The sequence below is a fragment of the Nothobranchius furzeri genome, chromosome 4 (assembly GCF_043380555.1).
Source record: "Nothobranchius furzeri strain GRZ-AD chromosome 4, NfurGRZ-RIMD1, whole genome shotgun sequence".
Taxonomy (NCBI): Eukaryota; Metazoa; Chordata; class Actinopteri; order Cyprinodontiformes; family Nothobranchiidae; genus Nothobranchius; species Nothobranchius furzeri.
The window spans coordinates 80,846,913-80,873,097 of NC_091744.1; the positions used below are offsets into that span (position 1 = coordinate 80,846,913).

At 47.6% G+C, this 26,185-nt stretch overlaps 1 protein-coding gene across 2 annotated transcripts in view; it reads left to right on the plus strand.

Annotated features, from left to right (window-relative positions):
* Positions 1-2,874: 2,874 nt before the first annotated feature.
* LOC107396198 (guanine nucleotide-binding protein G(o) subunit alpha) overlaps positions 2,875-26,185 on the plus strand; it is a 77,830-nt gene continuing 54,519 nt past the window's right edge. For both annotated transcript variants that reach the window (XM_070550491.1, XM_070550492.1), the window contains exons 1-2: positions 2,875-3,212; positions 3,599-3,641. In XM_070550491.1, coding sequence (XP_070406592.1) covers positions 3,095-3,212; positions 3,599-3,641 — 161 coding nt within the window. In that variant the 5' untranslated portion in view covers positions 2,875-3,094. The remainder of the gene's footprint in view (positions 3,213-3,598; positions 3,642-26,185) is intronic.

Genomic DNA, 26,185 nt, shown 5'->3' on the forward strand with positions numbered 1-26,185 from the left:
GGACAGATGATAAAGGGATGGTGGATGGATGATAAAGGGATGGTGGATGGATGATAAAGGGATGATGGATGGATGATAAAGGGATGATGGATGGATGATAAAGGGATGATGGACAGATGATAAAAGGATGATGGACAGATGATAAAGGGATGGTGGAGGGATAAATGGATGATAAAGGGATGATGGACAGATGATAAAGGGATGATGGACGGATGATAAGGGGATGATGGACAGATGATAAAGGGATGGTGGAGGGATAAATGGATGATAAAGGGATGGTGGATGGATGATAAAGGGATGATGGACAGATGATAAAAGGATGATGGACAGATGATAAAGGGATGGTGGATGGATGATAAAGGGATGATGGATGGATGATAAAGGGATGGTGGATGGATGATAAAGGGATGGTGGATGGATGATAAAGGGATGATGGATGGATGATAAAGGGATGGTGGATGGATGATAAAGGGATGATGGATGGATGATAAAGGGATGATGGACAGATGATAAAAGGATGATGGACAGATGATAAAGGGATGATGGACAGATGATAAAGGGATGATGGACAGATGATAAAGGGATGGTGGATGGATGATAAAGGGATGGTGGATGGATGATAAAGGGATGATGGATGGATGATAAAGGGATGATGGATGGATGATAAAGGGATGATGGACAGATGATAAAAGGATGATGGACAGATGATAAAGGGATGGTGGAGGGATAAATGGATGATAAAGGGATGGTGGATGGATGATAAAGGGATGATGGATGGATGATAAAGGGATGATGGACGGATGATAAAGGGATGATGGACAGATGATAAAGGGATGATGGACGGATGATAAAGGGATGATGGACAGATGATAAAGGGATGATGGACAGATGATAAAGGGATGGTGGATGGATAAATGGATGATAAAGGGATGGTGGATGGATGATAAAGGGATGATGGACAGATGATAAAGGGATGGTTGATGGATAAATGGATGATAAAGGGATGGTGGATGGATGATAAAGGGATGATGGACAGATGATAAAGGGATGATGGACGGATGATAAAGGGATGGTGGACAGATGATAAAGGGATGGTTGATGGATAAATGGATGATAAAGGGATGGTGGATGGATGATAAAGGGATGATGGACAGATGATAAAGGGATGGTGGATGGATGGAGGTATGATGGATTGATGATGGATGGATGGTTGACACCTTCTGGACAAAGGTTGATGAAGATAACTGGACCCTAAAATCAAATGTGAAGGATGAACTAAATTAAACGAACTTCCTTTTCTGAAACAGCGCCATACATTCAGGGTTCTGGTTCCGGTTCTGGGTGGAGCTGATGAAGCTGGTGGAGGTTTCTGAGGATCATTTGAGTGTCACATTGAGATCAGGAGGGTTGGACCCAAAATGCAGAACCCCTGGACGACACGAGGCAGGAGTGGTGATAAAAGTAAAATCCTCTATTTAGGACGACAAAAACCAAATAAAAATCCAAAAGGGCTGGAAGCCAAAACCCAACAACAAAACGCTGCAAAAACAAAACCAAAAGCTCACTTTATGAGCAGAGAACTAGAGACCAAGAGGGGGGGACAAAACAACGCTGACAAACATCAACACAGAGACACAGACAGGGTATATTTACAGGGGCTGGGTGACAGGAGACGAGGGGCAGGTGTGGGGGAACTGGGCACAGGTGAAAACAATGAACTGAGGAGAAGCAGAAATAAGCAGGAGAGAAAACCAAATCTAATCCGGAAAACCAAATAACCAAACTAAACTGAAAAAATAGTAGAAACAAAGATACAGGGCAATCTGAAAAGAAGAAAAGGAATGATCTAAGTGGGAAAGGAAACACACACACTAAAGGAGACAGGAGAACGGTAACATAAACCAAAAGGTGGCGAGAATGGAGAACATGAGGGAAAAAGAGGGAGCTGGGGACAAAAAGGGGCACATCATGACACTGAGCTCCACGATGGTTATGTTCTAGCTCGTTCTTGTTCACCTCAAGTGTTGCATCAGGCCCACTTTGTGTTGCTGCAGCAGAACCAGGACCAGAACCAGGTCCTATCAGACAAAAGGAGTGAATCTGCTGTATTCTATTCACAGCTGCTGTTGGTGCAGGTGGTCCAAACGGGCCTGATGAACAGTTCTAGTCAGGCCATCTGGTTTATCACAGAGGAGAAACGTCACCACGGGGTCGGGTCAGGGTTCTGACCCTGTCCAGTTCAGTTGTCAGAACCCAAAACAAAAACATGAAGTCTGAAAGTTTATTTTTATCTTTAGAACACATTTATTTTATTAGTCATTAGAACAGATGTTCACAGCTGTTTAGCTCCGGTTGCGGTTCTGGTTCTAGGGGTTTCTCTGCTCCAACACCTGAGTCAGCCGGATAGTGGTCCTCCAGAACCAGAACCTGAACCTGAGCGATCCTGGATGGTGTGGTTCCGTGGATCTAGAGGTTCTGGTGAGGAACACCTGCAGATGACGTGGTTCTGAGTCTGTTTTTGGTTCCGGAACATTTTCAAATATTCCTCCAGTTCTGGAGGATCCGATCCGCCACCAGGCTGCGCCACTGGGACCGGACCCACGAGCTCCCACGTTCGGTTCTGCTGCTGTTACGTCAGCAACCTGCAAGTGAACAGATGAACTAACGGAGGACCGAACGAGCCGCTACCGGAGCTACCGGGAGGCAGTAGAGCCACAGAGCTAGTCCGCCCCGGAGGAACCGAAAACCGTCAGAACCGAGCGATGCGAGCGCCGCGCACCACCGCCCAGTAACGCGCACGGAGACGGGAACGAGATTTTACCGACAGACAGAAGGAAACGGAGACCGGAGGCTCCACCGTGTTGGCTTCTCTTTTCTCTCTGGACCGAACCGAACGGATCGGTGATTTAAATGCTTTACCGGCGCTCAGCGGTCTGAGAGGGTGCGGCCCAGAACGAGTGCGAGGGTTCGGCAGCTCAGAAAGGATCTGGAGTCCGGGTTTTCCTCCAACTCATCCTCACGTCGCTGCGTTTTCTGCGCGGACCTCTTAAGTTCGGAACCGGTACCGTACGCCATCAAGCTGTGTTCTCTAACCATGGGATGTACGCTGAGCGCAGAGGAGCGGGCGGCTCTGGACCGGAGCAAAGCCATCGAGAAGAACCTGAAGGAGGACGGGCTGACCGCCGCCAAAGACGTCAAGCTGCTGCTGCTCGGTAAGACCCGCTCCGCGGCCTCCGTGTTCCCGCCGCGGCCGAAAGGCGTGGCGGCGCGAGGAAATGAGGCGTTCACCGGGAAAAGCCACGAAATCAGAGCAGGTGATGAGGGGTTCGGTGTTAACGGAACCAGGCGCTGCTTCCCGGTCTGAGCCGGAGAGCCCCGGTGAAGGTGTGGCGGGGATGCTGCTGCAGGCCTGGTTCTGTTCGACCGGACCGGTCCGCTCAGGGAGCCGGTCCTTATGCTAGTGATCTAATCAGAACCCCCCACCCCCCGGCTGAGCTTACATGTATGATTTGAAGTGGCTGAACCCCCACGTGCACGCGCGGACAAACGCTCGCGCGCGCACCCTGTTTACTGTCTTCTCCTGTCTTTGTCCCCCCAGGGGCCGGAGAGTCAGGGAAAAGCACCATCGTCAAACAGATGAAGTAAGTGTCCAACCATCATGTGTCCCTCCCGCTGTCCTGTCCTGTCTCCTGTCTCTCTGTGGGTGGACTCCCCGGCCTTGGGTGCTGGGTGTGGAAGCTGATGCAGTCAGAGCTGCTGCTGCTGGATTATATAATGATCTGGGATGAAGGTACTGAAGAGTTGTCCCATTGGTCCACTTTAGCTCAGCTTCATCTGGTGCTCTGGTAGCTCACCGTGAAGGAGATGCGTTCAGCGTTTAAAGAAAAATAAAAGATGCTCCAGTTTTATCTGCAGACGTGTTCCTCCACTTATTCGACGTGGTCCCTCACCGGTCAGACCACCTTAATCTCATCCTTGGTGTCACAGATCCAACCAAGTGTTTTAAACGTTCCTCACAGGTTCTGGTCCATCCGGACATGACGGCATCTGCTCGATTCATGGTGAGAAGGTTTCACCACATCTCAAAGGTTCAGTCCAGTTGGGGCTAGGGTTAGGATTCAGCTGAAGTCCAAACTCACCAGACCAGGATAGGGGTTTTCAGTCCCTTCTGGTCCAGTTCTGGTGATGCTTAGGAACTAAAGCCTTGGGTTCCTGTTCTTAGCTGACAGGAGAGACACCTGGTATGGGTTTTTGCTGACCTCTGACCCTGTAGATGATTGTGGGTTCAAACCCCAGTAGATCAGACTGTCTGGTGTCAACATGCTCAAAGTCCCTTACATGGTCCTGATGCTCAAGTTGGTCTCCAGCAGGTCAGTTTAGATGCCGCCGTCTGATTGGCTGATTAGTTAATAGTGTTACACCTGGGTGCTGGTTCTTCAGGATGCCCTCCAACATCCACAACATCTTCTGTGGGATTTCAGTGAAACTTTGACCAACGTCTGAAGCTTTTGAAACCTGCAGAAAACCATGAAAAAGAAACAAAGCATGGAAATGGAAAGCAAGATCACTATTTTTAATCCACCAGTACAGTAAGATTAATGGGTTCACTGGGTATCATGGTAGTTGCTGAGTGGGCGGGACTTGGCGGTAATCCAGGAAATCAAAAGAGTGTTTGGTTGATTATTTCTTCGTTGTAATGATGCTTCTACTATCTGATGTGGTTATGAAGGCTGAGAAGTTACACGACTAGCAGGTAGAGCTGGTGAGAGGGAACAGCTGCAGGACTAAAGCATGGGAACCTTTTAGAATCGTAGGGATTTCTGCACTAATCGGTCACAACTTAGTCCCAGTCTTTACGGGCATTTTCTACTCCTCACTGGAGGCATGCCATGTTCCCGCCACGACCACCACCATAGTCCCTGTCCCCAAGAAGCCAAGGATCACTGGGCTCAATGACTACAGACCTGTGGCTCTCACATCTGAGGTCATGAAGTCATCTGAGCACCTGGTTCTCCCCCACCTCAAGACCCTCACAGCCCCCCCTCCTGGACCTGCTGCTGTTTGCCTACAAAGCCAACAGGCCTGTAGATGATGCCATCAGCATGGCTCTATACTTCATCCTGCAGCATCTGGACTCCCCGTGTACCTACGCCAGGATCCTGTTGGTGGACTTCAGCTCTGCCTTCAACACAGTCCTCCCAGACCTCCTCCGTCCCAGGTGAGCACTTGACTCATCGGACTCATCTCTGTCGGGGACGAGTTTGCCTGCCGAATGGAGGTGGAACCTGGAGCAGCCACAACAACCTGGTGCTAAACGCCCAGAAGACGGCCCCCTTCTCCCATAACCCTGTCTGACACTCCCATCACGATGGTGGACTTATGTGTCTTCCTGGGCACCACCTTCACCCAGGACCTCCAGTGGGAGCCCACCATCACCCCCATCATAAAACTTCCTGATGCAGCTGAAGAAATTCTACCTATCAGTGCAGTGGATGAGGCAGTTCTACACCGCAGTCATCGAGTCATCCTCACCTCTTCTATCACTGTGTGGTACGCTGGAGCTACCATCAGGGACGAGAAGACTCTCCTTAGGAGTAGCCGTCCTGTAAAGGTGACCAAAAGAGCACAGCACTAAATGCTCACTGAGGTAAAGAAAGTTACTAGAGTGTCAGCTAAAGACTCACCAAACCTCTGGCGTATGCCAGATGTTCCACAGCAGTACTGGCAAAATGTTCTGTGGACAGATGAAACCAAAGTTGAGTTGATTAGAAGTACCCAACACTATGTTTGGAGAAAAAGAGGAGCATCTCACCAACATCAAGACCTCATCTCAACTGTGAAATATGGTGGTGGGGGCATCATGGTTTGGGGCTGCTCTGCTACCATCTCTGGTACCATCTACCGTTATCAAAGGAAAAATGAATTCCCGAGTTTATCAAGACATTTTGCAGGAGAACCTAAGGCCCTCTGTCCACCAGCTGAAGCTCAACAGAAGATGGTTGGTGCAACAGGAAAGCAACCCAAAACTCAGAAGAAAGTAGGCCTTCTGATTGGCTCAGTCAGAGTCGTGACCTCAACTTGACTGAGATGCTGTGGCGTAACCTCATGAAAGGGAACTTTGCTGAACTGAAACAGTTCTGTACGGAGGAACGGTGAAGAATGAATGGCTCCTGACCGTGGTTCACGTCTGATCTGCAACTACAGGAAATGTTTGGGTGAAGTTATTGCTGCCATAGGAGGTTCAACCAGGTACTGTATCCAGGGGTTCCCATTTTTTTCCACCTTCACTGTGAATCTTTACATGGTGTGTTCAAAAACAAAATGGAAATATGTAATTCTTAGTTTAAGCAGACTCTGATCATCTATTCTTCTGACTCAGATGAAGATCAGATCACATTTTTTGACCAATTGGTACAGAAGCCCCGATCATTCCAAAGAGGTCACATGTTGTATGTGGTTTGTGCCCTGACTGCATGGTTCTGGTTCTGAGCTGCTTGATGGATCAGCTGACTGAACTCTCCTATATCAAGAAAAAACAATACTTACACTTTAATCACGGAGCCTCAGTAGTGAGTGAAAGATTCATGCTCAGACACGGCAGCCAGACTCCGCCTCCTCGTGCTTATCAGCAACTTGGCCCCTCCTCCTTAAGCTAGTCTACACCATGGCCGCTCCTCCTTGAGTTTATCAGCAGCATGGCCCCTCCTTTTGCTAGTCAGCACCATGGCCCCTCCTCCTTTTCCTAGTCAGGAGCATGGCCCCTCCTCCTTTTGCTAGTCAGCACCATGGCCCCTCCTCCTTTTCCTAGTCAGGAGCTTGGCCCCTCCTCCTTTTGCTAGTCAGCACCATGGCCTCTACTCCTTTTGCTACTGTAGTCAGAAGCATGGCCCCTCCTCCGTTTCGTAGTCAGGAGCATGGCCCCTCCTCCTTTTGGTAGTCAGCACCATGGCCCCTCCTCCTTTTCCTAGTCAGAAGCATGGCCCCTCCTCCTTTTGCTAGTCAGCACCATGGCCCCTCCTCCTTTTGCTAGTCAGCACCATGGCCCCTCCTCCTTTTGCTAGTCAGCACCATGGCCCCTCCTCCTTTTCGTAGTCAGGAGCCATGGCCCCTACTCCTTTTGCTAGTCAGCACCATGGCCCCTACTCCTTTTCCTAGTCAGGAGCATGGCCCCTCCTCCTTTTGCTAGTCGGGAGCATGGCCCCTCCTCCTTTTGCTAGTCAGCACCATGGCCCCTCCTCCTTTTCGTAGTCAGGAGCCATGGCCCCTACTCCTTTTGCTAGTCAGCACCATGGCCCCTACTCCTTTTCCTAGTCAGGAGCATGGCCCCTCCTCCTTTTGCTAGTCGGGAGCATGGCCCCTCCTCCGTTTCCTAGTCAGGAGCATGGCCCCTCCTCCTTTTGCTAGTCAGGAGCATGGCCCCTCCTCCGTTTCGTAGTCAGGAGCATGGACCCTCCTCCTTTTGCTAGTCAGGAGCATGGACCCTCCTCCTTTTGCTAGTCAGCACCATGGCCCCTACTTCTTTTGATAGTCAGGAGCCATGGCCCCTCCTGCTTTTGCTAGTCAGGAGCATGATGGTCATTTTTAGTCATGGAATTGCATCCTGTTCTTCCATCCGAAATGTTTATTCCACTGAAAAATTCATCCTTAAGCCTAATTTATACTTCTCCGTCTGTGTTGGGACGGACACAAGCAACACCAATATGTGTCGACGCAAGAGCCATCTGATGGGCGATGCCCCAAATTTTAACTATTCGTCGAAAAAGACGGAGAACACAAGCTTGTGATTGGTCAAGATGCTGCTTCCTGTTTATTCGTCAACAGCTCTGTCTTTTCCACTGCAAAAGTAAAGATGTATTTAGCAGCAGACATGGAACAGATTGAAGAATGCAATGAAAATATGAACGTTTATTCACCCATTACTGAAGGAGTACAAAGATATGGAGCAAGCACTTTATTCGTGGAGGAAAAAGACGAGAAACGTGGGTTTAGAGGTGTCGTTCGCACGATGAGGTGGAGGGGACTGAGGGACACATTTGTCCTTGTTCAAACACATTAGTAGACACACTCGTGAACCGGATACATGACTGTAATGGTGGCGGGATACCTCAGAATAGCGCTACGCCCTCTGCTGTCCTGGTGAGGAATTGTATTACAACATTCCCCAGCTGACGAAGAGGACATCTCTGTCAGTCATCAAACTCTGAGCTGATGTAGCTACAAGCTAACTGAGGCTTTAGCTATGTACACACACACACACACACACACACACACACACACACACACACACACACACACACACACACACACACACACACACACACACACACACACACACACACACACACACACACACATACATCAGCTAAAGGCTGATTTCACAGGGGTTCATCCCAAGGAGTGTAAATCCTCCCAGGTCCAGGTGCTGCTTCGCTCCAGTGTGTCATACTGGGCTGCATGGTGGCGCAGTTGTTAGCACTGTTGCCTCGCAGCACGAAGGTTGCAGGTTCGAAACTCAGCTGCGGCCTTTCTGCGTAGAGTTGCGTGTTCTCCCCATGCATGCGTGGGTTTCCTCCGGGTTCTCCGGTTTCCCCCACAGATCACAACATGCCCTATAGGTTATAAATTGAAAGTCGATTTGGATAAAAGCGTCTACCAAATAGATAAACACACACACACACACACACACACACACACACACACACACACACACACACACACACACACACACACACACACACACACACACACATTTCCATTCTGTTCTCTGTGCGGATGGAGTCTGTGAGTCTCTGGCCCTTTGTGGTGCTGATGCTGAATTTGATGATGATGATGATGAAGAATTTGATGATGATGATGATGATGAATCTGATGATGATCATGAATCTGATGATGATGATGATGAATTTGATGATGATGAATTTGATGATGAAGATGATTAATTTGATGATGATGATGATGAATTTGATGAAGATGACGAATTTGATGGTGATGATGATGAATTTGATGATGATGATGAATCTGATGATGATGATGAATTTGATGATGATGATGAATTTGATGATGATGATGATGGTGATGATGATGATGGTGATGATGAATTTGATGATGATGAATTTGATGATGAAGATGATTAATTTGATGATGATGATGATGAATTTGATGAAGATGACGAATTTGATGGTGATGATGATGAATTTGATGATGATGATGAATCTGATGATGATGATGAATTTGATGATGATGATGAATTTGATGATGATGATGATGGTGATGATGATGATGGTGATAATGAATTTGATGATGAAGATGATGAATTTGATGATGATGATGATGATGATGAATTTAATGATGATGATGATGATGAATTTAATGATGATGATGATGATGAATTTGATGATGATGATGATGAATTTGATGATGATGATGGTGATGATGATGATGAATTTGATGATGATAATGAATTTGATGATGATGATGGTGATGATGATGATGAATTTGATGATGAAGATGATGAATTTGATGATGATGGTGATGATGATGGTGATTGGGGTTGTTTCAATGTTCGTCTGATCAGAAGACCACCACAGAGCTTCGGCGAGGAGACTGAGCTTGTCCTCTGGAACGCAGAGCGACTTAATTAAAACTTCCTGATAAAGATTCCTCCTCTGGAACTAGGATGGTGTAGTTAATGATCCTCCTACTGGGACGTCTCTGAGCTACTTAGAGCTCCACAAACCTCAGCATACTTTAACAGGCTCTCTGTAGTTACAGTATCAGTGGCGTAATCCTGGATCACACCAACAGGATTAACTCCCAGCAGGCTGGATGACCCCCGCTGTAATCCAGGCACGACAGACGGTTTTCCTCCATCATTTAGGGGCAGCTGAGTGTGTTTCAGCTGGTCTCAGCTTACCACTTTTACTCAGAGATAAGTTGTGATTGGTGACTGCAGATGTCCCACCAGTGCTCCCAGTGGGCTCACTGGTTCCACTGCTCGGTTGCAGGTCAACACAATACTCCAGTAACACCTGGGCACTGTGTATCTGTAGTAGAGCTCCTGGAATGACTTAACAGGACCTCGGATGAATGAGAAAGAGGGATTCTACTGCAACAAGGACCAAGTTTAATCCTCAAAATCCTTAAAAAACAACTGGTTTAGTCCTAATAGCTCCATTTAAAATAATTATGAATTAGTTTATTTTTCCCTAAAGAGCAAATTCACTGAGAAACGTATTTTATATATTATTTAGAAATGACCCGTCACTCTGAGGTTGTCCATGAAAATAGTCTTCTACTCTCTGCTGTATTAGCTTCTGATAGTGGATCAGGGTGGTGATGACAGAGATGGAGCTGTGATGAGGAAGATGATGGTGGTGGTGATGAAGATGAAGATAATGATGATGAAGAAGATGGTGATCATGATGATGATGATGATGGTTGTGGTGATGATGGCAACAATGATGATGATGAAGATGATCTGGTGGTGATGATGATGATGATGGTGATGATGGTGATGGTGGTGATGATGGTGATGGTGATGATGGCGATCATGATGTGATGATGATGATGATTGTGGTGATAATGAAGATGATCTGGTGGTGATGATGGTGATTATGATGATGGTGATGATGGTGATGATAACAACAATGATGATGATGAAGATGATGGTGATTATGATGATGATGATGTTGGTGATGATGGTGATGATGGTGATGATGACAACGATGATGATGATAAAGATGAAGATGATGGTGATTATGATGATGATGATGTTGGTGATGATGGTGATGATGACAACGATGATGATGATAAAGATGAAGATGATGGTGGTGATGATGGTGATGATGACAACAATGATGATGATGAAGATGATGGTGATTATGATGATGGTGGTGATGATGGTGATGATGACAACAATGATGATGATGAAGATGATGGTGATTATGATGATGATGGTGATGATGGAGATGATGACAACAATGATGATGATGAAGATGATCTGGTGGTGATGATGGTGATGACAACAATGATGATGATAAAGATGATAGTGATGGTGATGATGGTGATGATGGAGATGATGACAACAATGATGATGATGAAGATGATCTGGTGGTGATGATGGTGATGACAACAATGATGATGATAAAGATGATAGTGATGGTGATGATGGTGATGATGGAGATGATGACAACAATGATGATGATGGTGATTGTGGTGATGATGACAACAATGATGATGATGAAGATGATAGTGATGGTGATGATGGTGATGATGGTGATGATGGAGATGATGACAACAATGATGATGATGGTGATTGTGGTGATGATGACAACAGTGATGATGATGAAGATGATCTGGTGGTGATGATGGTGATGACAACAATGATGATGGTGATGATGGTGATGTTGGTGATGATGGTGATGATGACAACAATGATGATGATAAAGATGATGGTGATTATGATGGTGATGATGGTGATGTTGGTGATGTTGGTGATGATGGTGATGTTGGTGATGTTGGTGATGATGGTGATGATGGTGATGATGGTGATGTTGGTGATGTTGGTGATGATGGTGATGATGGTGATGTTGGTGATGTTGGTGATGATGGTGATGATGACAACAATGATGATGATGAAGATGATAGTGATGGTGATGTTGGTGATGATGGTGATGATGACAACAATGATGATGATGAAGATGATAGTGATGGTGATGATGGTGATGATGGTGATGTTGGTGATGTTGGTGATGATGGTGATGATGACAACAATGATGATGATGAAGATGATAGTGATGGTGATGATGGTGATGATGGTGATGATGGAGATGATGACAACAATGATGATGATGGTGATTGTGGTGATGATGACAACAGTGATGATGATGAAGATGATCTGGTGGTGATGATGGTGATGACAACAATGATGATGGTGATGATGGTGATGTTGGTGATGATGGTGATGATGACAACAATGATGATGATAAAGATGATGGTGATTATGATGGTGATTATGATGATGATGGTGATGATGGAGATGATGACAACAATGATGATGATGGTGATTGTGGTGATGATGACAACAATGATGATGATGGTGATTGTGGTGATGATGACAACAGTGATGATGATGAAGATGATCTGGTGGTGATGATGGTGATGACAACAATGATGATGGTGATGATGGTGATGATGACAACAATGATGACGATAAAGATGATGGTGATGATGGTGATCATGATGATGATGATGGTGATTGTGGTGATGATGACAACAACAATGATGATGTCGTTAGTTCTTTTGTTGACGTTTATCTTCATCTCTCCTGTGGCTACACCGGCTGGGAAACCGTTTTATTTAGTGCTGAAGCTTCTCTTCGGTTTTCTCATTCTTCTCATCCAGCTCCATCTTTAACAAACTCACGTCTCTCTGCTGCTGCTGACATGTTTTCATGGGAACCACTTAGCTGAGGCTAACGCTAGCTGACATCCTGTCTGGTTCGAGGTTCTGGTTGGTCATACTCTGTTTCCTCTAGATCTACGTGCTGCTCTGCTGTAAAAGTTGTCCCTGGTGTTAAAAATGTTCCTGCAGCAGGCCTCTTTTCCTCAGCTCGCCATGACAAGTCCTGTCCTTCCTGTCAGACACGCTCCTTTAGGGATGTTTGTGTAAAGAATAACACAAACCAGATTGGGCCAGAAGTATTTTTGATCACGTAACATAAGAACCTTTTCTCTAACTGTTGTTATTTAGCATTGGTTGGTTCTTTTTCCAACACAGCTACAGAGTTGTTTTTGCTGACACTGTAGCTTTCCTCAGAGCTCGCTGCTGTTGTCGACGTCACTTCCTTCTCCGTTTAGTTATTCCTCCCTTCGTCGACGACACGGTCCTACACAGAACCGAGTAATGCAGCTGGAGAAAACCACAGAATGAACGCACTAAAGATGTCCGTTATACAATAAACTTGAATGAAGATGACAGAACCCGTGATTTTGTTTCACGCGCTGTGGGAAGGTTCAGATTAATTCCAGTATTCTGTGAGGGAGTCAATGTGTCTGGAACCTCATCAGAAGACTGAAAGCTTTCATCTAACTGGACTTTGAACATCTGGGGCATGTCTGTGTGTGTGTGTGTGTGTGTGTGTGTGTGTGTGTGTGTGTGTGTGTGTGTTTCCTCTGACTGAAGGAGATGAGTGGATTAGATATAGATTTAATGGTGTGTGTTACTGAGCTGTTTCAGCTGTGAGCTGAGGAGAGGAAGTCCATTATCACTCTGTAGAACACGATAGGTCTTCTCCCCATGTCTGTTGGTTTGAAATCAGCTTTTTGAAGAGCAGATTCACTGAAAAACCCAGTTTTAATGATTCTTCCTGACTCTAACGGGTCACTCTGAGTGTCTCATGCAGGCTGAACATGAAAATAGTCTCCTACACCTATCTCCTGCATTAGTTTCTGATAGAAAACAGACGGTGAAACTCTAGGATTAGAAAATCCTGACAGATCTACGTCACACTGTCACTAACATTCATGGACTCACCCATCTGGACTCACGACGGGTAAGGCTGTTGTTGGTTTAGCGTCCAGGAATCAGCAGAGAACGTCTCAGCTAGTAGAAGCTAACTGTTAGCATTAGCTACTCCACCACACAGCAGAACTCCTCAAGGCTTTTGTTATTGGTGGAGATAAAACATCAATGTTGCAGACGAGACAGAGTCAGTAGTAGAGTCGTGTTGCTGCCAGCCAATCAGAGGAGAGATGTCCACATATCAGGAAGTAAGACTCCATCTGAAGTTCTCCTCTGGCCTGGTTCACGTCTAGTTCCCGATACAGCTGCACTGGTGCTTTTTTTCTCCTTACGAGGCATTCATTCCTACTAGAGACCTCTGCAGATGTATTAAAACATGGAGACCTGGTTTTCAGACCAGCTTTTACCAGAAATCTGTTTGTTAGAATTCTTGAAACAGAGATTCTTTGTTTGTGAAGAAGAAACCATTTTTTATACAGCACCGCTCCACATAAAAATCATGAGAACAAAAAATCGAAAGAACAGATTTAGAAAATGTTTGTTAAAAAAAGGGGAAAAAGGAAAAAATACTTCCTGAGAGCTCTCAGGAAGATCAACCAGACACAAGACCGGCTGGTGTGGTTTTAGCCGGCTCCTGAGAGAGCGACCTGACCAACAGCATCCTGGTGTGGTACAGCAGCAGCTCTGAGTTCCTGAGCGACATCTTCACCGCTCGCTGCCTCCCTCAGCAGCATCAGAACCCTTTCGGGTTTTGTGGTCCTGCAGCTCCCATCAGCGTGAACTCCCCACATTGCTGACTGGATTTGACGGTGTCTGGTTAGAATGTCCAGGAGATGCTCAGGAATCAGAATCCTCTGATGATAAACATCATTTAACAATAAAAATCAAGTCGAACATCACCTGGTTGATGTTACCTGTTACTGAGTTTCATTCACTCTGACTGGTTCTGTTCTCGGATCAAACTGGAGAATAAGAGCAGAAGAGCTCGGGAATATTTGGGACCAATAGAGTTTTACTTGATCTTATTATCATTTTCAGTCTAGGGCTCCAGAATCAGCTGACTGAAGTCTAACAAAGGTGCCCAGTCTGCATGTGCCAAACCTTTACTAACCTTCAGGATCTCCGTAGTTTTCCTGGTAGTCATGTGACCCATCCATGACATCATCGTACAGTTTAATAAAGACAAAGGCAGCTTGTGCTTCAATCATTAACGGGCCATGACCCACAGAAGGCAGTAAAAGAGGATGAATGTGGTTTATTGCTCTGGAATAGCAGTTAAAAGGGGCGTGGCCTTTCTCTCTGTTACCTAGCTGGAGATCCACCTGTAGCTCGTCCCTGCAAACCTGAAAACGCTGATCCAGCTGGGTCACAGCTGGGTAAACCATGCTATCAGGTAGATTGTTAATGAAGTCATGGATTTATTAAACCACATATTAACACACACCTCCAAGCTGGTTAGCGTTAGCCGGACCTGCTGGGCGGACCGAGCCGTGCTCCCAGGTGGACTGATGAGCTCTTTAATCATGTCTGAGGTTACATCTGTCCCACTGACACGTCTTTTAGGTTCAGAAGCTGTTCTGCTGATCGAAGCAGCTGTTTGTGTCGTCACACTCACAGGAGGACATAACTCAGTCTGACATGTTTTAAGGTAATTGTTACGATGAGACAACGTTACCGCGGAAACCTCCTCTCGCATGAGGATCTGAGCAGAAAGCATCAAATTAGAGCACTCGCTGAATAAAACCCATCACTCTACTTCTTTGTCTTCCTCGTCTTCCTCTTCGTGTGTGTTTGTACCTCGCTGACATGATGAGAGGCGACTGACCAGAGGGAGGAAGAACGCTGTCCATCGCTCACGGCATCATCACTCCCTGTGTGTGTGTGTGTGTGTGTGAGGCTTCTCCCTACAGCAGGAGATAGTTAGGCTTAAGCCTCAGATGAGGATGGGTGGGAGGGGGGGGGGGGTAGATGGAGGGACACAGGAGAGACAGAATCTCTCTGCTTCAATTCTTCAGGTTTAGGATGAAGAGAGAGGATGAGGAGGAGACGGGAGGAGAGGAGTGCAGCTCCATCTGGAAAGATTAAACTATTTTCAAAGAGAGAGAGAGAGGGAAGAGGAGGGCGAGAAAGGACATGAGCTGTGAGTGGAGAGTGTTCTCACTTACTGAATGAGCTGGAGGAGATGATGGAGTGTGGAGGACACCAGGAGCAGAGGGTGCTGCTCTCCTCTCCTCTCCTCTCCTCTCCTCTCCTCTCCTCTCTCCCAGCCCAGACCTGCAGATCAGAGCTTTACATGATAATAAAATCCCTTCACGTGTTTCTGTGCAGGAACACACTTTTGTCCACAGATAACGAGGTCTTTCCTAACATTTGAAACATTTTTGTAGGTGGTTGGGCTTGAACCCGCCTCCGTGCACCAAAACACACCTGGTGTTTGGACTTGGCCAATGTTCTGCATCAGTGTTTAAACTGGCAATCAGCCAATCAGAGCCTCATTTACACAGTTTCATGTTAGTTTATTCTAGTAATAGATCCTTCATGTGAACGTTTCCACCTGTAGAATCAGAACATTTACATGAATCCCAAAGAAAGAGTGTTGTATAGTAGGGCTCCAGCTATGGAATACTTTAGAATATTCTATCCTCCATCGATCAATCGATTATTCTCTTTGACGACGTTTCAAGTGAAACCAGACTGTGGTCTGCAGCCAAAATATGAAAAGAAAACAAAGAAATGATGAAAGGATCAACAACACCTATTAAATTTGTGTTGTCTGGTTTCCTCCATACTAGCAGATATATATAGGTAATAAATATTTAGCGGAACAAAATTTGACTTATAATTAATTGAAATATTTGGTTTAATGTCGCTCATCCTTGTCTGAATGTATCTAAATAAGTTCACATATGATCAGTAGAAATGAATAATTTCATTGACATGTTCAGCAGTAAGCTGCTGGAAATGCCAATAACCTTTAATGCCTGCTAGTAACCATGTACTGGTGGCATATCTATACGTACGGGTTGGCAACATAACCCAGTCTAAGTTGTCTTCAAATATAAAAGTGTTTGTGAATTACTTGCTACAAGGGCTTGCCATAGTCCTGTTGCGGTCTTCAGTTGCTGACTCAGCTGCAGTTCTGCTCCACACCGCCTGAAGACCTCTTATGATGAATTATATAAATGGAAACCGTGTTCCCTCGCCTGTACGTGGGTCACCGGGGCCCCCCTCTGGAGCCAGGCCTGGAGGTGGGGCACGTTGGCGAGCGCCTGGTGGCCGGGCTTTCACCAATGGAGCCCGGCTGGGCACAGCCCGAACAGGAAATGTGGTCCCCCTTCCCATGGGCTCACCACTCGTGGGAGGGGCCAAAGGCGTTGGGTGCAGTGTGTGACGGGTGGTAGTCGAGGGCGGGGACCTTGGTGGTCTGATCCTCGGCTACAGAAGCTGGCTCTCGGCACATGGAATGTCACCTCTCTGGTGGGGAAGGAAACTGAGTTGGTGTGTGAGGTTGAGAGGTTCCGACTAGATATAGTCGGACTCACCTCAACGCATGGCCCTGGCTCTGGAACCAGTTTCCTTGAGAGGGGTTGGACTTTCTACCACTCTTGAGTTGCTCCCACTGAGAGGCGCCAAGCAGGGTTGGGCATACTAGCTGGCCTCCATCTTGGTGCCTGTACGTTGGGGTTTACCCCAATGAATGAGAGGGTAGCCTCCCTCCACCTATGTGTGGGGGGATGGGTTCTGACTGTGGTCTGTACTTATGCACCAAACTACAGTTCAGACTACCCACCATTTTTGGAGACCTTGGAGGGGGTGCTGGAAAGCGCTCCTTCCGGTGACTCCCTCGTTCTGCTGGGGGACTTTAACGCTCACGTGGGCAACGAAAGTGAGACCTGGAGATGTGTGGTTGGGAGGAACGGCCCCCTGATCTGAATTCGAGTGGTGTTTTGTTATTGGACTTCTGTGCCGGTCCTGGATTGTCCATAATGAACACCATGTTCAGACATAAAGGTGTCCATATGTGCTCTTGGCACCAGGATACCTTAGGCCGCAGCTCGATGATCGATTTTGTTGTTGTTTCATTTGACCTGCGGCCGCATGTCTTGGACACTCGGGTGAAGAGAGGGGCGGAGTTGTCAACTGACTACTACCTGGTGGTGAGTTGGCTCAGGAGGTGGGGAGGATGGCGGTCAGACCAGGTAGGCCCAAACGTATCGCGAGGTTTCTGCAGGGAACGTCTGGCAGAGTCTCCTGTCAGAAGGAGCTTCAATTCCCACCTCCGACAGAACTTCCAAAATGTTCCGGGGGAGGCGGGGGACATTGAGTCTGAATGGACCCTGTTCCGTGCCTCCATTGTTGAGGTGGCCGACCGGAGCTGTGGTCGCAGGATTGTCGGTGCCTGTCGTGGTGGCAACCCCCGAACCCGCTGGTGGACACCGGCGGGTAGGGATGCTGTCAAGCTGAAGAGAGTCCTATCAGGTCTTTTTGGCCTGTGGGACTCTAGAGGCAGCGGACGGGTACCGGCAGTCCAAGCGGAATGCGGCTCGGGTGGTCGCCAAGGCAAAAACCCGGGCATGGGAGGAGTTAGGTGAGACCATGGAGCAAGATTTCTGTCCGGCTTCAATGAGATTCTGGTCCACCATCCGGTGCCTCAGGAGGGGAAAGCAGTGCACTACCAACACTATCTATAGTGGGGACGGTGTGCTGCTGACCTCTACTCAGGACGATGTGGAATGGTCGGCAGAATACTTCGAAGACCTCCTCAATCCCACCGATACGTCTTCCAGTGAGGAAGCAGAGTCTGGGGACTGTGGGTTGGCCTCTCAAATCTCTGGTGCTGAGGTTACTGAGGTGGTTAAAAAGCTCCTCTGTGGCAAGGCTCCAGGGGTGGATGAGATCCGCCTGGAGTTACTTAAGGCTCTGGATATTGTGGGGCTGTGTTTGCTGATGCAGCTCTGCAATATCGTGTGGACATCGGGGGCAGTCCCACTGGACTGGCAGACCGGGGTGATGGTCCCCTTATTTAAAAAGGGGGCCGCAGGGTGTGTTCCAACTACAGGGGATCACACTCCTGAGCCTTCCTGGTAAGGTCTTTTCAGGGGTTCTGGAGAGGAGGGTCCATCGGATTGTTGAACCTGAGATTCAGGAGGAGCAATGTGGTTTTCTTCCTGGCCGTGGAACACTGGACCAGCTCTATACCCTTAGGGTGATCCTGTAGGGTGCGTGGGAATTTGCCCAACCAGTCTACATGTGTTTTGTTGATTTGGAGAAGGCGTTTGACCGCGTCCCTCGGGGGGCCCTGTGGGGGGTACTCCGGGAGTATGGGGTACCAGGCCCTCTGATACGGGCTGTTAGTTCCCTGTATGACGGGTGTCAGAGCTTGGTCCGCATTGCTGGCAGTAAGTCGGGCTTGTTCCCAGTGAGAGTTGGACTCCGTCAATGCTGCCCTTTGTCACAGCTTCTGTTCATAAACTTTATGGACAGGATTTCTAGGTGCAGCCAAGGTGTGGAGGGCATCCATCTTGGTGGCCTGAGGATCAGGTCTCTGCTTTTTGCAGATGATGTGGTCCTGTTGGCTTCATCTGAACGTGATCTTCAGCTTTCGCTGGAGCGGTTCACAGCTGAGTGTGAAGCAGCTGGGATGAGAATCAGCTCCTCTAAATCTGAGACCATGGTCTTGATTCGGAAATGGGCAGAATGCCTCCTCCGGGTCAGTGATGAGGTCCTGCCCCAAGTGGAGGAGTTTAAGTGTCTCGGGGACTTCTTCACGGGTGAGGGACAACTGGAGAGTGAGATCGATAGGCGGGTTGGTGCTACATCTGCAGTGATGCAGGTGTTGTACCGGTCTGTCGTGGTGAAGAGAGAGCTGAGTCAGAAGGCGAAGCTCTCGATTTACCGGTCGATCTACGTTCCTACCCTCACCTATGGTCACGAGCTTTGGGTAGTGACCGAAAGAACAAGATCACGGATACAAGCGGCCGAAATGAGTTTTCTCCGAAGAGTGGCTGGGCTCTCCCTTAGAGATAGGGTAAGAAGCTCGGTCATTTGGGAGGGGCTCGGAGTAGACCCGCTGCTCCTCCACATCGAGAGGAGCCAGTTGAGGTGGCTCGGGCATCTGGTCAGGATGCCTCCTGGACGCCTCCCTGGTGAGGTTTTCTGGGCACGTCCAACCGGGAGGAGGCCTAAAGGTAGTTCCAGCGGGAGGGGGAAGTCTGGGCCTCTCGACTTAGTCTGCTGCCCCCGCGACCCGACTCCGGATAAGCGGATGAAAATGGATGGATGTATGGAATATGTTTATTCAGTCTTTATTTAGTCTAAATAATATGTTTATTTAGTCTGGCTTGCCAGGCTAGCAGGTTGCTGCAGTTTGTAGTTTTCAGGAAGTTTATTTTATTTTGGAAACTTGAGAGAGGAAGCACGTCGGTCAGTATGTCAGAATATTTTATGTTTTTTCTTCGGAGATTATTAAAACACGTCATTAATGTCCGACTTGTTTTCAAAAGAAGAGAGGTTATGCTTTAAGTCCACTTGGTGTTATTATGATAATCTCATTCTGCTGCTGGAGAGTCAGCCTCTCCTCTCCGTCATGGGCTACCAGTACAACGCCCACATCACTGCAGATGGAGCACTAATCCACCTATCAAAGACAATAGGTTTGAATTCTTATCAGCTTTGAATTAAACGTCATTTGAACAACACACATGAACACAGATGGTGAAACAAGTCGGTCACATCTTTAAAAAAATCTAAATTGTCTTGAATGTCCTGCAGATCAGGAGCTTTCCCAGGCAGACTGGAATACTTAGAACTCCCATTTATTGAAGGGTTTAGGGCAAATGACTTTGCTGCAGGTACTTACATTTTTAAATGACGATATTTGATCTACTGGATGTTGTTTAGATGATTTTAACCACAGGAGAGAGAACATCAAGTCATCATTAAAGGTAAAAGACCCTAACAATGCATCTAACAGACCAGCCCTTTGGGAGCTGAACTTTCTTCACTTCTGTCCTGACTGAGGTGTGATCTGATTCTCCAGCTCCAGTCACCATCAGCTGACTCCAGATCAGCTGAGCCGAGTCAGAATAAAGGGTTCTTTTGTCTCACTCTTCTGTGCACTGACATCAGATCTGCCAAACAGGTCAAATGCAAAAATAAACACAAGAAAACGTGCACACACACACACACACACACACACACACACACACACGCACACACACACACACGCACACACACATTCCTGCAACAAAAGAGCTCTGTTTTGGGATAAGCTCTGATTTGTGGGCAGACCACACACACACACACACACACCTTCTACAGACTTCAAGTTTGAAACTAACAAAAAGCATCAGGAGAGGGCAGTTATGACCTGAGAATTATTCTAAATCTGGAGGCGTGATAAAGATTCGTCTTCAGAAGAAATCTTTACTTTCTAACCTGAATATATTATTACTCATGCTGATGGCCACATTTTGTCAAGTTGTTTCCAGAAGGTTCACAAACCGCTTTTAAATCAGATAAAGTAAAAACAATCGTCTTTATTTGAAGATTTCAAAAATACAGAAAAAAGCTTTAAAACAAGTTTCAAAAACTGTTTATATATTAATATAACATATAATATGATATCATATAATATAATAGCTCCTTCGGATTCCCCCGGAAGAGCTGGCCCAAGTGGCTGGGAAGAGGGAAGACTGGGACTCTCGACTTAGGCTGCTAACCCTGTGACCCGACTCTGGATAAGCAGCTGAAAATGGATGAATGGATGGATTATGTAATGTAATGTAATATAATATAATATGATATGATATGGTATGATATGATCTGATACATTATAATATAATATAATATAATATAATATAGGGCTGAAACGAATCATTGAATGGTTCGATTCATTAAATTCCTTGATTCATTTTTTACTGATTCGAAGCTACGTTAGTTGCGCGCTCCACAGTCTGAACACATTTCACTGGAGCACTACGTGGTGATCTAGGTGCTGTGAAGGAAAATAGAGAAACCAGCAAACACAACCCAAAGATTGGGATCAAGAGTTAAACTACGAGCAGATTAGTTCATGCTAAGCTAGCACATGGCACACTCACGATCATGTGGAGTTCAGAAAAAAAAGGATGGTTGTGAACGACTAAATTCTACGAGTGGAAGAAATATCCCCACCATCCTGTTTAAGTGTGGATGTCTGCAGCTGCAGCCGTCCGTCCGTCCGTCCCATCCATCCCATCCATCCCATCCATCCATCCATCCATCCCCTCCATCCATCCATCCATCCATCCATCCATCCATCCATCCATCCATCCATAGTCTGGTCACGGGGCAGTAGCCTAAGTCGAGAGGCCCAGACTTCTCTCTCCCCAGCCACTTGGACCAGCTCCTCTGGGGGAATCCCAAGGCGTTCCCAGGCCAGATGAGAGACATAGTCCCTCCACCGTGTCCTGGGTCTTCCTTTAGGCCTCCTCCCAGTTGGACGTGCCCGGAAAACCTCACTAGGGAGGCGTCCAGGAGGCATCCTGACCAGATGCCCAAGCCCCCTCAACTGACTCCTCTCAATCTGGAGGAGCAGCGGGTCTACTCCAAGCCCCTCCCGGATGACCAAGCTTCTCACCCTATCTCTAAGGGAGAGCCCAGCCACCCTGCAGAGAAAACTCATTTAACCTCTTCTATCCGTGATCTCGTTCTTTCGGTCACTACCCAAAGCTCGTGACCAGAGGTGAGGGTAGGAACGTAGATGGACCGGTAAATCGAGAGCTTTGCCTTCTGACTCAGCTCTCTCTTCACCACGACAGACCGGTACAATGCCCGCATCACTGCAGACGCACCAATCCGCCTATTGATCTCTCGCTCCAGTTTTCCCTCACTCATGAACAAGATCCTGAGATACTTAAACTCCTCCACTTGAGGCAGGACCTCCTGACCTGGAGAAGGAATTCTGCCCTTTACTGACTCAAGACCATGGTCTCAGATTCTCATCCCAGCTGCCTCACACTCAGCTGCAAACCGCTCCAGCGAAAGCTGAAGATTACGCTGTGATGAAGCCAACAGGACCACATCATCTGCAAAAAGCAGAGACCTGATCCTCAGGCCTCCAAAACGGATGCCCTCCACACCTTGGCTGCTCCTAGAAATCCTGTCCATAAAGGTTATGAACAGGATTGGTGACAAAGGGCAGCCTTGGAGGAGTCCAACTCTCACTGGGAACGAGCCTGACTTACTGCCGGCAATGTGGTCCAAGCTCTGACACCGGTCATACAGGGACCTAACAGCCCGTATCAGAGGGCCTGACACCCCATACTCCCGGAGTACCCCCCACAGGGGCCCCCAAGAGGGACATAGTTGAATGCCTTGTCCAAATCCACAAAACACATTGGTTGGGTGAACTCTAGGGCTGCAACAATTCGTCGACGTTCTCGACAAATATCGACAATTGAAATAGTCGACAGACGTGTTTTTTTCCGACCGAGTGACGCATCTCACTTCATTACAATCTCTATCGAGAGTTGCACATGCGCAGTAACTTCTCTGCTGAGCGCCAACTAACAGAAATGGCGGTGTCCAACACAGCAGCTACGCGTATCAAAACATCAAACGTTTGGGAGCGTTCTATCCTGGATTCGGCGAATAAAAAGATTTCCTGCATTATTTGCAAAGCAGTCCTTGCGTATCACGGCAGCACCTCGGTGATGCATGAACACTTAACGAGAAAGCACGTCGGACAGTTGAATTAAACAAAGTCTGGCTCACCTCGGTAAGATTTAAATAACAGGAAAGCCAACACGTTTTGTTTTGGATGTACGTTTTTTAAACGTATTTCCGCTTTTAAAAAAGAGAGATTTAATGTTATGCCCGACTGTGCCTGACAAAAGTATTTTAATTTTATTTATGCATTTGTCTGTACTGACTGAGCACTGTGCCTAATTGGTGTTAGACGGCATTTTTATTTACTTTTAGTATGAATTTGCCTATCAGCAGCAAAGTTCAATAAAATGTGTATTTTCCATTGAAGTACCCATCTTTCTTGTGTTTATTATCATTTTTCACATAATTAAAGCAATCTCATGCTAAATTTAAGAAAAATTCATAATTATCTGATTAGTCGACTAATCGCTTCAATAGTCAGTGACTAGTCGGCTATGAATATAGTCGCTAGTTGCAGCCCTAGTGAACTCCCACGCACCCTCCAGGACCCCCCTAACGGTATAGAGCGGGTTCAGTGTTCCACGGCCAGCATGAAAACCACATTGTTTCTCCTGAATCTGAAGTTAAACAATCCGACCGACCACCTCAGCGACCTCAGCACCAGAGATTAGAGAGTCTAATCCCCAGACTCTGCTTCCTCACTGGAAGGCGTGCCAGTGGGATTGAGGCGGTCTTCGAAGTATTCTGCCCACCGATCCACAACGTCCTGAGTAGAGGTCAGCAGCACACTGTCCCCACAATAAATAGTGTTGGTAGCACACTGCTTTCTCCTCCTGAGGCGCCGGATGGTGGACCAGGATCTCCTCAAAGCCATACGGACGTCTTGCTCCATGGTCTCACCAAACTCCTCCTCCGACTGAGTTTTTGCCTCGGCGACCACCCGAGCTGCATTCCGCTTGGACTGCCGGTACCCGTCAGCTACCTCTAGAGTCCCACAGGTCAAAAAGGCCTGATAGGACTATTTCTTCAGCTTGACAGCCTCCCTAACCGCCGGTGTCCACCAGCGGGTTCGGGGGTTGCCACCACGACAGGCACCGACAACCCTGCAGCCACAGCTGCGGTTGGCCGTCTCAACAATGGAGGCATGGAACAGGGCTCATTCAGACTCATTGTCCCCCACCTCCCCCTGAACATTTTGGAAGTTCTGTCGGAGGTGGGAATTGAAGCTCCTTCTGACAGGAGACTCTGCCAGACGTTCCCTGCAGAAACCTTGCGATACATTTGGGCCTGCCTGGTCTGACCGGCATCCTCCCCCACCACCTGAGCCATCTCACCACCAGGTAGTGATCAGTTGACAGCTCCGCCCCTCTCTACACCCGAGTGTCCAAGACATGCGGCCGCAGGTCAAATGAAACAACAACAAAGTCGATCATCGAGCTGCGGCCTAAGGTATCCTGGTGCCAAGAGCACATATGGACACCTTTATGTCTGAACATGGTGTTCATTATGGACAATCCAGGACTGGCACAGAAGTCCAATAACAAAACACCACTCGAATTCAGATCAGGGGGCCATTCCTCCCAACCACACCTCTCCAGGTCTCACTGTCGTTGCCCACGTGAGCGTTAAAGTCCCCCAGCAGAACGAGGGAGTCACCGGAAGGAGCGCTCTCCAGCACCCCCTCTAAGGTCTCCAAAAAGGGTGGGTAGTCTGAGCTGCAGTTTGGTGCATAAGCACAGACCACAGTCAGAACCCATCCCCCCACACATAGGTGGAGGGAGGCTACCCTCTCATTCACTGGGGGTAAACCCCAACGTACAGGCACCAAGATGGGGGCCAACTAGTATGCCCACCCCTGCTCGGCGCCTCTTAGTGGTAGCAACTCCAGAGTGGTAGAAAGTCCAACCTCTCTCAAGGAAACTGGTTCCGGAGCCAGGGCCATGCGTTAAAGTGAGTCCGACTATATCTAGTCGGAACCTCTCAACCTCACACACCAACTCAGGCTCCTCCAGAGAGGTGACATTCCATGTGCCGAGAGCAGCTTCTGTAGCAGAGGATCAGACCACCAAGGTGCCCACCCTCGACTACCACCCATCACACACTGCACCTGACCCCTTTGGCCCCTTCCATGAGTGGTGAGCCCATGGGAAGGGGGACCCACCTCAACAGCAGCCCGATGATGAAGAAAGTGAAAATTCAAGCTTTTTCTAAATAAAAGACCTAAACACATATATCTGCTGCAGATTCTAATAAAGCCCATGTCCAAATAGTCAAAAAATTATCTAAAAGCCATTTTGAACAAGCTGTCGCCATCTTGCTCCACTCCGTTGACCAGATTGATTTTCCCACAAAGCAGAGAGCTGTGACTGGCTCGCCAGAATGCTACTAGGGGCCGCGGAGGTTCCAGTGGAGTGGTCCTAGACCAAACTTTGCGAAGCAAGAATTTGGTCTAGTTCACTAGGCTAGAAGCTTCATTGATCTTCACACGAGATGCTTTCAGCAGCTGTTGAATATACAAGAGCTAACCCAAGAAAATTTTTTGTTAGGGTGAGAAGCTTGGTCATCCGGAAGGGGCTCAGAGTAGACCTGCTGCTGCTCCACATCGAGAGGAGCCAGTTGAGGTGGCTCGGGTTTCTGGTCAAGATGCCTCCTGGATGCCTCCCTGGTGAGGTTTTCTGGGCACGTCAAACTGGGAGGAGGCCTGAAGGAAGACCCAGGACACACAGGAGGGACTATGTCTCTCACCTGGCCAGGGAACGCCTTGGGATTCGCCCGGAGGAGCTGGCCCAGGTGGCTGGGGCCAGTGGATGGATGGATGGATGGATGGATGGATGGATGGATGGATGGATGGGTGGGTGGGTGGGTGGGTGGGTGGATGGATGGATGGATGGGTAGATGATTTATGGATGGGTGGGTGGGTGTATGGATGGGTTGATGGATGGATTGATGGATGGATGGATGAGTGGATGGATGTGTAGATTGATGGATGGATGGATGGGTTGATGGATGGATG